A 16,963-nucleotide genomic window follows, 5' to 3' on the forward strand; every position below is an offset into this window, starting at 1 on the left:
GGAGAGAGGGAACAGAAACAGGGAGAGTGGGAGAGGGAGAAGTAGGCCTCCCGCCAAGCAGGGAGCCTGATGCAGGGCTCAATCACAAGACCCTGGGATCATGACCTGAGCCAAAGGCAGGCGCTTAACGCCTGAGCCACCAAGGTGCTCCTCCCCACAGAACTTTTATCCTCTTTGCTGAAAATTAATTGTCCATATGAGTGTGGTCTATTTCTGGACTTCCTATTCTATGTCTACTTTTATCCAATATCCACTGTCTTGGTTACTGTAGCTTAATAGTAAATCTTAAAATCAGGTAATGTGAATCCTCCAATGTTGTTCTTTTTCCACAGTCATTTAGAACATTTGTATTTCCATATAAATTTTAGAAAAGCCTGTTAATTTCCACAAAAAAAAAAAAAAACCCTGTTGAGATTTTGACTGGGACTGACTCCACAGATCAATTTGAGAATATCTAACATCTTAAAAATATTGAGATGCATCACTCTATTTATTTAGGTCTTTATTTTTCTTTTTAGGTCCAATATCCAACTGCTCATTCGCTAATCTCAAGAAATATAATATAGTGTGCATCTAATCTTGTAACCCACAACCCTGCTAAATTCACTTATTAGGTTTTATATAGATTCCTTAGGATTTTGTATGTAGACAGTCATGCAGTCTACACATAAAGACTTTCTTTCAATCCGTATACCTTTTTCTCTTTATTGTACTGGCTAGAATGAACCTCCAGTAAAACGCTGAACAGAACGGTGAAAGCAGAAATCCTTGCCTTATATACCCAATCTCAGGAGAAAGCATTCAGACTTTCACCGCTATGTACAAAATTAACCACAGATTTTTTTCAGACACCCTATATCAGGCTGAGAATGACATTTGCTGAGAGCTTTTATCATGAATAAGTGCTGAATTCTGCTAAATGCTTTTCTGCATTTACTGATATGATCTTGTAGTTTTTCTTACTTCTTGCCATAATGAATTCTATTACTTCTATCTTTAAATTTATTTTTTGAAAAATAATTTTTAAAAATAAGTTTATTATTTTATTTTAAAAATAAATTTATTTTATCTTTAGAAGTAATTTATTCCTGGATGGGCATGGGGTGGGAATAAAAAAATAGAAATAATTTATTCCTCAAAGTTGAAATCAACTTGACAGAATCTCATGAAAATTTATGAATGAATTAGCACGTATAAAAAGACAGCATGAAGAAAACTGACAAAGGTAATCTATCCCTTTCTATGTGCTGTCACAACTCCTTTTTCCAAGAGAGAAGCAGAAGTAAGAGTAATGAAAATCAAACACACATTATCCCTGTCATAGGTCTGAGACCCTTCGTTCGGAGTCTGGTGGGCAAAAGGGACATGGTTCACAGTTACAACCATGAGGTCGGTCAGTCACCGATCCCAGGCTGAACCATGAAGGGGACAACAATGACAAACAGGCACAGGAAACAAAATAGATAATCCGGTAAGCAGGAGAAAATAAGGAAGAAAAATACACAAAGGCTTTTGCCAGTCCTAGAGTACATGTGTAAAAAAGCCCATGAATGCTCCCTTTCTGATGAAGCTAACTCCACAAAAATGTACACTCTCCCAGTCTGATGAATGCTAATGTTCCCTAGAAGGAACACCGGGGCCTGGCACTGAATTTGCACACGGACTGCAAGACAGTCTAGAGATCTGAGATCTGAGCCTCAGTGTGGCTGAGCAACTTACAGGCTCAGAGCCAAGCACCACACACTGAGCTCGAGGAGATCAAAAGTCTGACTCGTGCACCCCAACCTTATCAGGAGTCACATGCTAGTCTTCCTATTATTAGGTGAATAAAACTCCTCCTAATCTTCAGTACCTCTCTGTGTTTCCAAAGAGCTGACTCAAAGGCCTCCAATTCCCAGTAGTCTCTGAAATGTATTACTATCCAACCGCTTCTGTTTACAAGTACAACCAAGCAGGAAATGACAAAACACCTTTCAGTAAAATCATCTGTTTAATTAATTAAAAAAAAAAACAACTTTCTGGAGAGACTCCCTATTAGGATGAAATTTAGCAGCTATATGAAACTACTTTCAGTTACCAGCCCCCCAAAACTACCTTTGCCTATAGCAAAATGTAGGTATTTATACATACATTTTCTTTGATGCCATTAAAGATTTATTTATTTTAGACAGAGTGGGAAGGAGGGTCAAGGGAGAGAGAGAGTTTAAGCAGACTGTGGCTGAGCTTGGAGCCTGATGCGGGGCTAGATCTCACAACCCTGCAATCAGGACCTGAGGCGAAACCAAGAGTCAGATGCTTAACCGACCGCGCCACCCAGGCGCCCCTTCTTTGATGCCACTAACGATGTTACTACAGGGGCACCTGGCTGGCTCTCCATCCGGACTGTGCATTTAAACCCCACATTAGGAGTAAAGCTTTAAGAAAGTTATACAGGTTATTTTAGCTTTATTCTTTTTTTTTTTTTAAGATTTTATTTATTTATTTGAGAGAGAGAGATCACAAGTAGGCAGAGAGGCAGGCAGAGAGAGAGGGGGAAGCAGGCTCCCTGCTGAGCAGAGAGCCCGACGTGGGGCTTGATCCCAGGACCTTGGGATCACGACCTGAGCCGAAAGCAGAGGCTTTAACCCACTGAGCCACCCAGGTGCCTTCTTAAGAAAATGTTTGTCCCTCTTCTTTGATAAAACCATGACTTGCACATTTATCTACTGAATATCATGGGTCAAACATTAACAAGGCCAGCACTGGGTCATCTCAGTGAACTGAGTTAGTGCCTGCAGAAATAGCCTACGTTGTCAGCTAGTCAGTCTACAAGGTGCTTTTTATATTTTGTTACTTTGGTAACATCCAAGGGGCACCTGGCCAGCTCGGTTGGTAGAGCATGCCACTCTGGATCTCAATGTTGTGAGTTCAAGCCTCATGCTGGGCACAGAGTTTACTTCAATTACAAGAATAGAAGAGTGATTCCCTATTATGCTTCACAGATTCAAAAGTTGTTGATGCTTTGCCCCATTATTGTTTGTACATCTCCTCTTTAAGCATGCACTTGAACATTTCTGGGGTTTTTTTTGTTTTTGTTTTTTTGTGTTTTTAACAAAGAATGGGGGTGGGCGGAGAGAGGGGGAGGGAGGGAGAGAGAATCTTAAGCAGGCTCCATGCCCAGTGCAGAGCCTGACAGGGGACTTAATCTCACAACCCTGAAATGGTAAACTGAGCCAGAATCAAGAGTCAGACACAACCAACTGAGCCACTCAGGGGCACATGCACCTAAATATTTCAGTGTAGATTTTTTAAACAATAAACACACTCATATTAATATGGTATAATTATCAAAATCAGAACATATTAAGATTGACCCAATTTTCTAGTCCAGCCTGTTTCAGCAGTTATCCCAAGTGTCTTTCATAACACTTCTTCAAACTGCCCAGGATCCAACACAAGGTCCACTTATTTTACTTTGTTGTGTCTGTGTGGTCTGTGGAATAGTTCCTCACCCTTCGTCTTTCACGACTTTCATATTCTATCTGTGTGTGTGTGTGTGTGTGTGTTTTATTCTCCAGCTGTGTTCACTGAGGGCCTGAAACCCGTGCTATGACAGTAGCCGTGAGCACACCTGAGCACCCAGATCTTGATTTCTAAATACTGAAAGGAACCATGGCTCTTTGGACAAACAGCCAACTGCAGGGCTGGGCTAGAGAAAATACAAGATAAACCTCGAACATTCTGTTGTGCCAGAAAGAAAGGAAACCTCAAAAACTGATGAGTGCATGTCAGAACACTGGAGCCACTCAAGAGGTTCTTACTGGCCAAATATGTATCGATTAGATTATGAAAGTATTGATTACAGTATCATACGAAGTGTCAATAAATAAATTAAAAAGGTTAAAAAAAAAAAGGCAACTTTCTAAATTAAACATTTCCCTGGTATCAAACTGTATATAATCATTAACTGGAACATTTAAGCAAATAAATTTCCCGTCAGGAACTTCACTTCAGGAAACATGTATATATTGTGTTTTTAAAAGCAACTAACTGGGGCGCCTGGGCGGCTCAGCTGTTAAGTATCTGCCTTTGGCTCAAGTCATGATCCGGGAATCTTGGGATCAAGCCCCGAATCAGGCTCCCTGTTCAGTGGGAAGCCTGCTTCTCCCTTTCTCACTCCCTCTGCTTGTGTTCCCTCTCTTGCTGTGTCTGTCTCTGTCAAATAAATAAATCTTTAAAAGGAACTAACTTAAAATAGTATATAAAGAAAATTCCAGCACATTCAGTTTACATTCCATCATAAGCATGATATACCAAAATGACAAATTTACTCACCTGTCTTTTAGCTTCTCTCAGTTTCCTTTTGAGGGCTGTCAAAATTCTTTGTACTTCCCATAATCTTTCTTCTTTAGATAAATCCTTTACCCCAGCCTGCAGATCTCGATGTAAACAATTCAAAAGAAACTCCTAGAAGACAACATGCCACACACTGAGTAGTGTCCCGTGTCTTATCATCTTAAAATCACATCCACATGCAATTTCTCAAGACGTAGAACCAACTATCTTTCATTTATCACTAAGGGAACGAAATAACAGCATGAATTATTTTTTCAAGCATATGACTGAAAAATCCTTTTTTGCCTGGACATTAGGTTCTCATCATTAATTTACATTGGTTGACTAACAGTTCGTTCATATCCCTTCCTATCAACAACTAATAATGGGAGCTCAAAGTAGATAAAGGAAAGAAAATCAAATAGGAATTTGATAACGTGTATGCAAATAAAAGACATAATAATCATCAAATATAAGTAGATTTCTCAGTCTTGAATTTCTTAATCAGTTTTGCTAAACACACACACAACCAAATGAACTATGTCTTCTATCAAAGTAGCACAGTGGAAAAGCACAGGATTTGGGTCAAATCCCGGTTCTATAGTTCAGTAACCATGTGGCACAGGGTCAGATATTTAGTTTCCCCAAATTTCTTTGTATCTGTAAAATATGGCTGGTAACAGCAACCTTGTCCAGATAAGCTAACATTTTTGGACTCCTTACAACATGCCTGGCGGCATTATCTCATTTATGGTAATAAGCTTCACATCAAACCACAAAATGACCCATTTTAAAATGGGATCACCATGGCTTACAGAGTTTGACCAATCTGCCTAAAAATCAGTCCGCTAAGAGAACCTAGGGAGAGCTTAAGGCCAGGTCTTTTGATTTCAAAACTATGTTCTTTCTACAATATTCTTACTTCACTGGCATGAAAGTGCCAGACAGAAATTTCTGCCTTCCATGTGCCATGAACAATGTGTCTAACATAGGTCCAGACACACACAAATGCTCAGTGAACAAGAACTGCTCCTACTAATCATCACTAGCAATCATCATAATCATCCAAAACGGTCAGAGCAAAGGTAGGCTCTTTGGGACTGAAGCGTGGGGCTGAGCACACACACCTGTCTTCTGATCTCCTCCTTGATGTTCTCCTGGGTCTCTGGCAGTGTGGGCATAGTGGCCATGTTAGACCATCGAAGAGGTTTTGTCACTGGCTTTAGTATCACATTTCCAAAGAGCTCTTGCACATGTGTGAAAAACACATATAGGACACGATTGCTAATCTAAGAAAAAATAAATAAAAAGATTTGCAAAAAAAAAAAAAAACCCTATTCAAATTATCATTTTATTTCATTTAATTTGTGTCTGTTGCACAGTATATCCTTTAATCCTAGACATGGGGATGACAGTTTTCCTCAGTAGTGACCAGATATGCTTTGCTAATCAATGGCCAATTGAAAGAAAAGAACAGAAAAGCAGCAGGAGTTCAGTCGGGTATTCCAGCACCGTAAGGAACCGGGTGGGGTAAAAGGACAGGAGAAAGGATGCAGAAGTCACTGGTCATCAATTTGCTCTTTTTTAGCAATATAATATTAACTGATTTTAAAAAATCTTATGTTCTTTATTCTCAAGTTATTTTGAGACCTTTTAACACACACAAGTAGATCCACTGAGGAACATGAAGGAAGTGAGAGCACTTGCAGGTGTCAAGCTGGGCCGCGTGCAAGAACCCTGACTCCAGAAACGATGCCTTGGGGGCAGATGTGCACAGCTAGCATTTAAATATGCTCATATGCTAGATCAGGACTTCAATTATTTTCTACCTAACACTTACAATACACTTGAACCTTCTATGAAATAATTGTCCCCAATATAGTAATATCAAGTAACAATGTAATATTTACCAAATTCTGCAAGCCTGACTAGTCTGAATGATCAAACTGAAATCTGAGAAACATTTTACCTCCTAAACACAATCAATGAACAATGAAAGTGTAAGAAAATACCCTCTTACAACTGTGCATTATAACAGTGGCTGATAATAACCTAGTATATTGGCCAAAAAGAGAGCTTAAAATAAAAATACAACCATCACTCCATTTTTTTTGTCTTTTGTGTCTAGCCTCAATAAAATATCAATAATTCTAATTAAAGGAAAATATATGCTCTGTGCCAGCACCAAATGAGGAGCAATAAACAAATGCCAAATATTTATGTTGTAAAGAGACACCAATTAACACACTACCCAGTTCCCTGAAATGTCTCCTCAGATTAAATTTCTGTAACATCCTTCCCTAGGATCTATCTTTATGAATGAAATCACCAGGTTAAGTCCCTGACTTAACAAACAAATGATGTTAGGCCCCCTTGTGCCTGAGTCTGATATGTGGACATGATATAATGAGGCAACAGTGCTATTCGAAAAAATAAATCTTTGAAATTCTACAGATGAACTCTGTAATCGTGGGAACCATGGGCCTCCCTCCGCTCACGATGGATCACTGCCATCAGAAACTGGTTTAGAAACCCAGACCAAAGACTGTACAATACTCAAATTACAAAGCTACACGCTGGTCATATGATGACACTGTCCATATCCTGAAAGAAAAAGACCGATATTCAGGCTAATCTACCGTCTACATTTGCTGGTTAACTGTTCTGAATGCGACCCAGCAACAGAAAATGTCTCTGACACTCCCCAGGGTCAGCGTCAGAGGGCACATGCGCAGAGAAGGTCATGTACCTGAACCGTTGGGCTGAGCACTATAGAAATGTTCTGTATATTCATTTTTGTTTCCAGTTCCTTTGCGATAACATGGTCCATGTGCACGATCAGCCAAGAAATCAGGAGATAGTTACATTCTGGCAGTTCTTTGAGCAAGCGCTGGAATTCCTGCACCTTCTCGCTCTCTGTGCTCCTTCCACATGCCTCCTCAAAGCGAGGCATCAGCTCTTTGGTAAGCAGATTCTCCGGAAGGTCTCGCAAATACTGCTTCAACAAACTGGCTACAGTGTTAGGTTCATACTCTTCCAAATTGGGAGACTCCTCTCTGTCATAGGCCGCTTTCAGCTCATCCACCTTTGATTTAATTCCTAAAAACATTCAAATTCCAAAGAGAAAGAGTATCAAGAAAATATAAATAATCAAACACAGCTTTTTTTAGCATGGCACCCGCTCCTAGGGGGAGATCTGGGGAGAGCCAATCTGACAACAACAAACCTCTAGTTATGAAGCATTTATCCGCTCAAGGTGTGCACAATTCCTCTATGAAGAAAGTAATACGAAAGACCACACTGTGTGGGTGAATTCAACCAAAAGCTAAATAATGGAAACTCAATACTTAGAAAAAAAACATGAGAGCAATCACAGAATATCTTAAGTTTCAAAACATGCCAAGTGACTCGGGGGGCAATGTTTTTTGTTTTGTTTTGTTTTGTTTTGTTTTAGTTTAAATCTAGGTAGGTAAAAATTCAGGCAAACATTCAACTACAATCCAAGCATAAATCTTGCTCCACATGAGTGGCCAACTGCCTTTTCTAACAAGTTACAAGACTGACAACATAAAACACAACTCAGTATTTATAAATGTGTCCAAAAGTTGTGAATAATTACTTTTTTATAAGCAAACATATGATAAATGCAAAAGGTGGGTTTGCTGTCAAAACACACTCTTTGAAAAATCTTGTCCATTAAATAATCCCCATCTGATTTCTATTTTTAAGTTTCAATTGTTATTTCCTTAATCTGAAACACAGCTGGAACCAAAAAAAGTGAAACTTGGGTTTCTAAAATCAAATTGTTTTGCTTTTCTTAGGGGACAGAAAGAAATGCTGACACACAAAATGACTGTTTTTCAAACATTTTATAAGTTTTTAAGTCCTTAGGCCAATCTGCATTTAAGTGATATGGATTCATAAAAGTACAAGGTAGCTTTCTGTTGTGTTTAATGCTCAAAACTTTAGGCCAATTATTTGAAACAAGCCACAGATTAAGGCGAAGAGACTGTAATGGTCGATGCAAATACTCCAGTGTCATCTAATCTGAACAGCATTTTATAATCAATAATGCTTCCGTCCAGGCTTTGACATTCCTTATCTTATGTGAAAACCTTCCTTTCCAAAAGGTCTGTAACTTATCCAGCACTGACAAAATCGGTTAACTCTAAGTATGAAAGTAAGAAGACAAAGCTTATTTTTATATAATGGTCATTTTGAAAAAGAAAATAATTCTTTTTTTTTTTTTTTTTAAGATCTTATTTATTTATTTATTTATTTATTGGAGGAGGGGAGGAGCAGAGGGAGAGGGATAAGCAGACTTGGTGACGAGTGTGAAGCCTGACGTGGGGGTCAATCCCATAATCCTGAGATCACAACCTGAACCGAAATCAAGAATTAGATGCTTAACTGCCTAAGCCACCTCCGTGCCTCAATAATTCCCTTTTTCTTGAGTGACAACTTCAAGTAAAATTCTTAGCAAAGACCTCCTCTATTTATATGTATCTAATTTTTCTCCCCCATCTGTCTATCCAGAAAACTGCACAAGTAAACAACTAAAATATGTGTCTGGTTTGCTGTTACTCTGAAATTATCAAAATGTTTTCTTTTTAAGAATTGGACACTTCAGGGACGCCTGGGTGGCTCAGTGGGTTAAGGCTCTGCCTTTGGCTCAGGTCATGATCCCAGGGTCCTGGGATCAAGCCCCGCATCGGGCTCTTTGCTCAGCGGGGAGCCTGCTTCCCCCTCTCTCTCTCTGCCTGCCTCTCTGCCTACTTGTGATCTCTGTCTGTCAAATAAATAAATAAAATCTTAAAAAAAAAGAATTGGACACTTCAAATAGAACATCCTAGGTAAAGAAAGAGCATGTCCAAAATGACATATATTTGTTCTAAAACTGGAATTTACATATGAATAAGAGCCAAAAATCTCCAGCAGAAAGGAGTATTGTTATGGGCACTCAAAGAAAGAAAAGTCACAGCCATAAACTCTAATCCAGAATGCAGCACACTGTCAGAGCTTAAAAAATAATAAAAAATTGATCAAAGCAGAAGCTCAGCCTCCAGGAATCAATGATCAGGGGAACAGCTCCATTTGAACGCTCTGGCACACAAAGAGAGGAGTTCTGCAACTCTGACTCTCCAAAAGAATGCAAACATCAAAAATAGGTCAAAAACAAAAGAATCTGTTGAACAAAGCTGTAGAAACTCTTCAGAGAAACTTTCACCTCCAACAAAATTCCTTTCTGCCTATCAAACTCATGTGAGAAAAGCAGCTATGTCAGTACTGTTTAAATCTTTACAAATCAATTAATCATTAGTTAGGGGTTTTTTCATCATTACTTAGCTTTAAAAGTCAAATTCTGGGGGGCTCCTGGGGGGCTCAGCCCATTAAGCAGCTGCCTTCAGTTCAGGTCATGATCCCAAGGTCCTGAGATCGAGCACCACATCAGGCTCCCTGCTCAGTGGAGAGCCTGCTTCTCCCTCTCCCTCTGCTTACTGCTCTGCCTACCTGTGCTCTCTCTCTCTGTCAAATAAATAAATAAAATCCTAAAAAAAAACAAAATAAAAGCCAAATTTTCAAATTCATTTAAATGTGTTTATTTTCATGTTACTAAAGATTTATAAATTCAAATTCAATGCCTAACTTGTGGATTTTATTTTCTAGAAAATGGTTAACATGTTAGCTAGAATACTCTTAAACAATGACATGCTATCTAGGGGACTAGGTAAAGGGTTCCCCAAATACCAAAGGTGCCTGTCCCTTCCCCAAAAAAAGAAAAAAAAAAATATCAAACCTGCCCTCTAAAAATGTGTATGAGCCAAATAAATGGAAAAACTCAAGAGAGTCTCTCTATATATTCTAAATGTGTATGATTTGATTCATAATGAAAACGTGTGACCAACAAGTTTTTATAAAACAGATCTCAGTATTAAGAAACTGAATCACAGGAAGGCGATGATCTGGAGGACAGATGTTGCCACAGGCAGGACAGACTTCTACCCTATATAGTTCAAAAGTCCTACTACTTTGTAAGAAACAGAATCCTTTTCCTTTAATCAGTACAATAGTATACATTGTGCTTGATTTTAGACACCTGAATGAATTCTATTCTTGCCAAACATGAAATTTTAATTTTCACAGATAGGGAACATACATAGATGGAAAATCAGTTTTACTCATCTATGGAACAGCTGCACGCAGCTGACAAAAGCATTCACATTTGGGCCTAAACATTAAGCAAGTAACATTTGTATGTCCCTTAGCCGAACTCAGGGAAGAGGATTATGTCAATAAAAGTGTCTCGCGGGGGGCGCACGGGCGGCTCAGTGGGTTAAAGCACTCTGCCTTCGGTTCGGGTCATGATCTGAGGGTCCCGGGATTGAGCCCCGTATCGGGCTCTCTGCTCAGCGGGAAGCCTGCTCCCCTACCTCTCTCTCTGCCTGCCTCTCTGCCTTTGTGATCTCTATCAAATAAATAAATAAATAAATAATCGTTTTTTAAAAAGTGTCTTGCGGCCAAGACGCATTGTTCACCCAGATACCCTTCCTTGTCCTGCTCATCTCCCTCATAACACTGAGCCCTGCTCAGAGAGGAAGGAGGCGGGAAGAATAAAGCACAGTCTGAGTGCACCAGAGGGAAGGGAGGCTACTCAGATGCTTCTCTTTGACTCGGGGGCTGCTCCCAACTGTGAAAACTAGTGTGGAAAGCCTCCTAAGGGAAGGGAATATCACAGAAAAGCAAACTGTGGACACACACACACACAAGCTGGGGGGTATTTCCGCTCAACTGGAAGGATAGAGGAAATGGACAAGACTTAGGACCCATGCCACAATTTTCCTCACAAGTCGATCATTTTCCTTCCTGTGAAAAACGGAAGTGAATTTTCAGACCATCCAAGAGGAGTGCGTATCCCCAGTACCTGACACTCTGTAGATGCCTTCACACTTCATGCCGTACTTCTCCACGTAATCCACGCACTCGCGGAACACCGCCGGCAGCCGGATGCCGTCGTACATCATGGTCCGCTCAGCTGCATCGGTCAGGGGAACTCCGAAAATGGGCTTGAGATTGGGGACATCCATCTGAGGCACCTCTGGCTCCTGAATTGGCTTCTTCTTTTTCTTCTTTTCCTTCCACTGTTTAACAACATCAGCTGCTGTCAAGTCTTTCGACTTCTTCTCTTTATGTTTCTCTTCTTTGTGCTTTTCTTCTTTATGTTTTTCCTCTTTGGGTTTCTCTTTTATTTTAAAATCCTTCTCTTTCTTTTTAGAAAAGCTGGGCTTCTTAAAAACATGGATTCCCTTGGACCTTTTCATTTTGGAAGGACTTTCAGCTTCATCTCCAGAGCTATCTTCCTGAAAGGCAGCATAGCCTTCAGCTGCCGAAGAAGTACAGGAAATAGAAGTCATCTATCTGTTTAATGTCAACCCAGCCATAAACTTCCTAAAAACAGGACCCAAAAAAAAGTGCTACCAGGCACTGGCTACCTCGCTTTTCACTCCTGGCCAGTGCCTCCTGGGTACTGCCAGTAATGAAACAGGTTTCTTCTCGGGTCAAAGGAGATGAGGCAGTGACATCTCCTGACCACAAGACGGGGAAATGCAGAGGACCAGTTACCTTTACGACTGGTTTTAGGTGGAGTTTTGGCAAACCAAGTATTATGAATACACAACAAAGGATCTACAGAGGGCTAATGGAAAGGGTCCTTCTATAATAGAGCTTTTTCTCATGATCTGACAATGTGCTCGTACTCACTTTAGATTTTTTTCACACATTTGGTCCCTGTAATTTGAAGCAGTCTGACACCATGACACAAATGGCACTGGTGTTTGGAGGCTCTGGTACTTCCCCTATCACACCCTGCCCTCCTGTCACTATCTGTTAAGTTCCTTCTGGAGACTGGAGCAGGGACTGAAGCCTCAGGTGGATGAAGGACAGAGCCAGGAGATTCCCTCGCCTCTGGGTGGTGGCCGATGCATCCACCCATTTCCCAGCATCACGAGCCCTGGTTTCCACACTGACGCTCTGTATCATATTAGAACTATCCTCGCTTGGTTTTGTTGCCTCCAAATATAATTCTCCTATTCTTTTCTTTAGCCAGCTGCCTTAAAAGCTATTTCATAACAAAAATAAAAAATTATTTCACAAATCACCCTCTATTTAAAATACTACAACCAGAAGGGCGGGAACATGGAGGGCATGATACCATGATATAAAGCCAATGCAGTTCTCAGACAATGCTGGTGTGAGTGTAAACTGGTACAACCACTTTGGAAAATTGTTTTGCATGATCTACTACTGCTAAAATGAGCATGGCCTATAAGAGAGGAACTCCAATCACAGGCATACACAACAGAAATGTATAAACACCTGTGACACTCACAGAAGCCCTATTCATGAGCCAAAGAAGGCAAACAACCAAATGACCAATAACAGCAGAGTACATTCTAGTATATTAATGCAACGAAACAAAATCCGGCAATAAAAAATGAATTACTGTCACGTTAAACAACATGGATGAATCTAACAAATGTACCTTTGGGCAGAAGAAACTAGATGCAAAAGGAAATATGCTTAATTTTTATAAATTCAAAATCAGGCAGTTTCAAGCTATATTGAAAGAAGCTTTACCTCTGGGAAGGGTGGGGGATTCCCTTTGAAGGGATAATGGAAGGGAATTTCTAGGGTGCTGATAAGACTCTATTTCCAGATGCTTCTAATTATAAGGACATATATCCATTTTGCGATATCTCATTCAAGTTATACACAATGTGTCCATTCTACCTCAGTGTTATGCTTCAAAAAACAAATTAACTTAAAAATACCATAAAATTCAAAATAAAGCAATACTTGAAATAACTCAACTGATCTGCTTTTAACATACTAAAGAGCTATGCTTAAACAACCCACCTTTCCTACTGAATAGGAACTATAAATAGAATGCATTATGGTATTTGCTTAAGACAAACAAATAACTACTTTTTTCACAGTTCCAATAAAGTGTAGTACCCCAAATGGCTTACACAACCTAGCCAAGAAAGTAATATTCTATATAAGTAAAATTCCAATATCTACTTCTTATACATTATTTAAAATAACCAATATAAGAAACTTCTACCAAAAAACTTTACCATTTGTGGAAACTTGGTATTTTTATTCACAAGAATAGGACCCTAAAATACAACTCTAGTATACAAAAATTGAGACCCAGAAAAGTAAAGAACAGAGAATGTCAAACAAGAGTCTTTGGACATATTCCAGAAGACAGCAGGTAAGGGATCAGAGTAAGAGTTTATCTAAAACATATCAAAAGCATAGAGAAAAATGGCACTTACTCCTTTTTTCTTTTTTCTTAAATTTTCCTTTTTTCTTCCCATGGTCTTTCTCATCATCAGACACTATGTCAGGAGGTTCATGGAGGCTGTCATGGGGAGGCGAGGGCTCGCCGGTGCGGTACAATCCAGGGAACTTAGTAGGGCTGATCTCCTCAGAGCTGGGGGTTCGGGTAAGACCACTGCCATGCTCCACCCTGCGGTGTTCACTGGGGCTGCTGGTGGGGGGCAGGAAGCACTCAGTCATTCTGCCTCCCTGATGAGACAGTGAAGAGGGTTTCTCTGTTACCTATCCATTACACCTGCACATAAGGGAAAAAGGTCATCAACACCAACCAAAACACAAAAGCACCAAACACACACAAAACATGGTGAGTAATCTCGCATTTACAAACCAAAAATATTTCTCTTCACGACCCCTCTTTAGAAATATTCCTTCATTTTATCATCTCAAGTTATATTCCATTCATCACACATTTCAGTCCTCAAAGAGCTTTTGTAGAAAGCACCAGCTAGCTTAAGTACTAGAAAAATAAACCAAATGAAAATCAGAATTCTCAAAGTAGTATACAGAGTTTCTTTTACAAAGAAGTCCCCCATTGTAAGGGGTTTCATTTTGGTGGCTACATAAATCTTACTATTTTCTTTAAGGTTATGAACAATGTGTTCATATTATTTATGAACTATAATTATTTATGAACTATATTATTTATGAATTATAATTATTATATTATATTATAATTATTTATGAACTATATAATTATTTGTGAACTATATTATTTATGAACTATAAATAATAAATTATAAAAACAACTTATATAGCTATGCATGAATAGTTCAGAATCATTATTAAAATTTACAATAGCTGTAGTGATATATTTGATGATTCACACAATTATAGATGCTTAAATTCTATATTGCATGATATTAAGTCATTTCTGTGTTGATAATAACTATTTTATCTTGTACTGCAATTTTGTTGAAAGAAACAAGGGAGACCTTATTTGTTCAATCCTAAAATACAAACAAAATAGATTCACTAGAATGGACACTGCAAAGGACAAACACAGTAAGAACTCAAGATTTGTTCACTTTTTCTTCCTTAGAGGTTACAGTCCACATACAGTGTTCAAAAGTTACTTGGATTAGTTCTTATTCCTCATTAATATACTTATCATATTCATTTGGAAAACTACTAGGATCACTTGTTTCTCTTTGCACTTACTTTTAAGGTTATTTTGCAATTTTATTTTTTTTTTTAAAGATTTTATTTATTTATCTGACAGAGAGAAATCACAAGTAAGCAGAGAGGCAGGCAGAGAGAGAGGAGGAAGCAGGCTCCCTGCTGAGCAGAAAGCCCGATGTGGGGCTCGAACCCAGGACCTGGGATCATGACCTGAGCCGAAGGCAGCAGCTTAACCCACTGAGCCACCCAGGCGCCCCTATTTTGCAATTTTAAAAAATCCACAAGCCCTACATGACAAGACCTTTTCTTTTTTTTTTTAATTGATTTTTTTTAATTTTTTTTTAAAGATTTTATTTATTTATTTGACAGATCACAAATAGGCAGAGAGGCAGGCAGAGAGAGAGAAAGGGAAGCAGGCTCCCCGCTGAGCAGAAAGCCCAATGTTGGGCTCGATCCCAGGACCCTGAGATCATGACCTGAGCTGAAGGCAGAGGCTTGAACCCACTGAGCCACCCAGGCGCCCCGACAAGACCTTTTCTGACCATGAACACAGTCAAGACAAGCAAATATAAGAAAAAAAAATTTTTTTTAATTGCAATTTGCAACAGCTAAGTTCTTTAAACTGCAAAGAGTTCTTACAAATCAATAAAAATATGAACAAATCAAGATACCTACACAAAGGATATGATGTAATTCATAGAAAAATGACTAATATCCATATGAAAATAATGTTCAAGTACAATTCTAATTTTTTTAAAGATTATTTATTTATTTATTTATTTGACAGAGAGAGAAAGAGAGAGAGATCACAAGTAGGCAGAGAGGCGGTGGGGGAGGGGGGCAGATTCCCTGATGAGCAGAGAGCCCGATGTGGAGCTCCATCCCAGGACCCTGAGAACATGACCTAAGCTGAAGGCAGAGGCTTAACCCACTGAGCCAGCCAGGGACCCCCAAGTACAATTCTCATTTTTAAACCATAAAATAAAACAGTAAGTTACCAATTTTCTAACATCAGACTGTAAAGAACAAAATAGTATATAATACCAAATATTTGTAAAGATATAAGCAGAGAGGGACTCATGAGAATATCTACTAATAATAGAAGTATAAATTAGCAGTCTTTTTTGAAATGCAATTTGGCAATATATACCAAAATACAAAATGTACTTTCTGATCCACGCATTCCTTTTAGGAATCCTCCTGATATACTTTTACAAGAATTCAAAGACATACACCTGAAAATATTTACTTCAACACTGTAAAAGCAAAAACATAATGATCTTAATGGCTATCTATAAAAGATCAGTTAAATTATGACTTATCCACATAATGGAATACAAATTAATACATACAATTTATGAAAGCATTAAAGAAACAGTTAACTACTGTTAACTCCTGAAATGGTAAAAACAGGAGAGAGAGAGGTTTTTTTTAATTCCTTCTACATAGTCTGAAACTTACTGTGTTCTTTTATTATTTTTATTACTATTGTTGTTTTAAAAAAATGCACAGGCCGTGTTTTTTTAATTTCATAAAAATCATGCAGCATTTAAAATCACATTTTTAATACTATTTAATAATGTGGGGGAAAACAACTTTACAGCACAATATCAATACTGAAGTATATAAACATATATGTAAAAAAAAATTCGTAAAAACAGGGGTGCCTGGGTGGCTCAGTCGGTTAAGCGTCTGATGGGTCAGGTCATGATCTTAGTGTTGTGAGATCAAGCCCAGGGTCAGGCTCTGCACTGGATGCCTCGGCTGTTTGGGATTCTCTCTCCCTCACCCTGCTCACACACATGCACATTCTCTTTAAAAAAAAAAAAAAAAAAAAACAACCTCATAAGAACCAGAGAATGTTAATAACAATTATCTCTGAATGATAAGATCATAGGTGACCTATGTTTTCTTCCTATCTTCCTGCATTTCACAATTTTTCTACCCACGATGCATTATTGCTCACATAATCAGGAAAACATAAAAAAGAGCAAAAAGTTCCATTGAAGGATCTGTAAGCATTACTCTAATTCTTCTGTTTTTCTGTTTGGCTACTTTTTTTTTTTAGAAGAACAGGTTCTTTTCTTTTCAACCAAAGGCATCGTAAGTTTGTTTGTTTGCTTTTTAA

The 16,963-nt window shown here is 38.6% G+C and overlaps 1 protein-coding gene across 3 annotated transcripts in view; it reads right to left on the minus strand.

Moving 5' to 3' along the window:
• LOC111142686 (ralA binding protein 1) overlaps nt 1–16,963 on the minus strand; it is a 64,652-nt gene that overhangs the window by 12,996 nt on the left and 34,693 nt on the right. For all 3 annotated transcript variants that reach the window (XM_022495985.1, XM_022495983.1, XM_022495984.1), the window contains exons 2-6: nt 13,653–13,951; nt 11,237–11,695; nt 7,064–7,413; nt 5,442–5,603; nt 4,315–4,446 (exon numbers count right to left, since the gene is read on the minus strand). In XM_022495985.1, coding sequence (XP_022351693.1) covers nt 4,315–4,446; nt 5,442–5,603; nt 7,064–7,413; nt 11,237–11,695; nt 13,653–13,896 — 1,347 coding nt within the window. In that variant the 5' untranslated portion in view covers nt 13,897–13,951. The remainder of the gene's footprint in view (nt 1–4,314; nt 4,447–5,441; nt 5,604–7,063; nt 7,414–11,236; nt 11,696–13,652; nt 13,952–16,963) is intronic.

The sequence above is a fragment of the Enhydra lutris genome, unplaced genomic scaffold (assembly GCF_002288905.1).
Source record: "Enhydra lutris kenyoni isolate GAN:26980312 unplaced genomic scaffold, ASM228890v2 scaffoldscaffold8, whole genome shotgun sequence".
NCBI classification, from domain to species: Eukaryota; Metazoa; Chordata; class Mammalia; order Carnivora; family Mustelidae; genus Enhydra; species Enhydra lutris.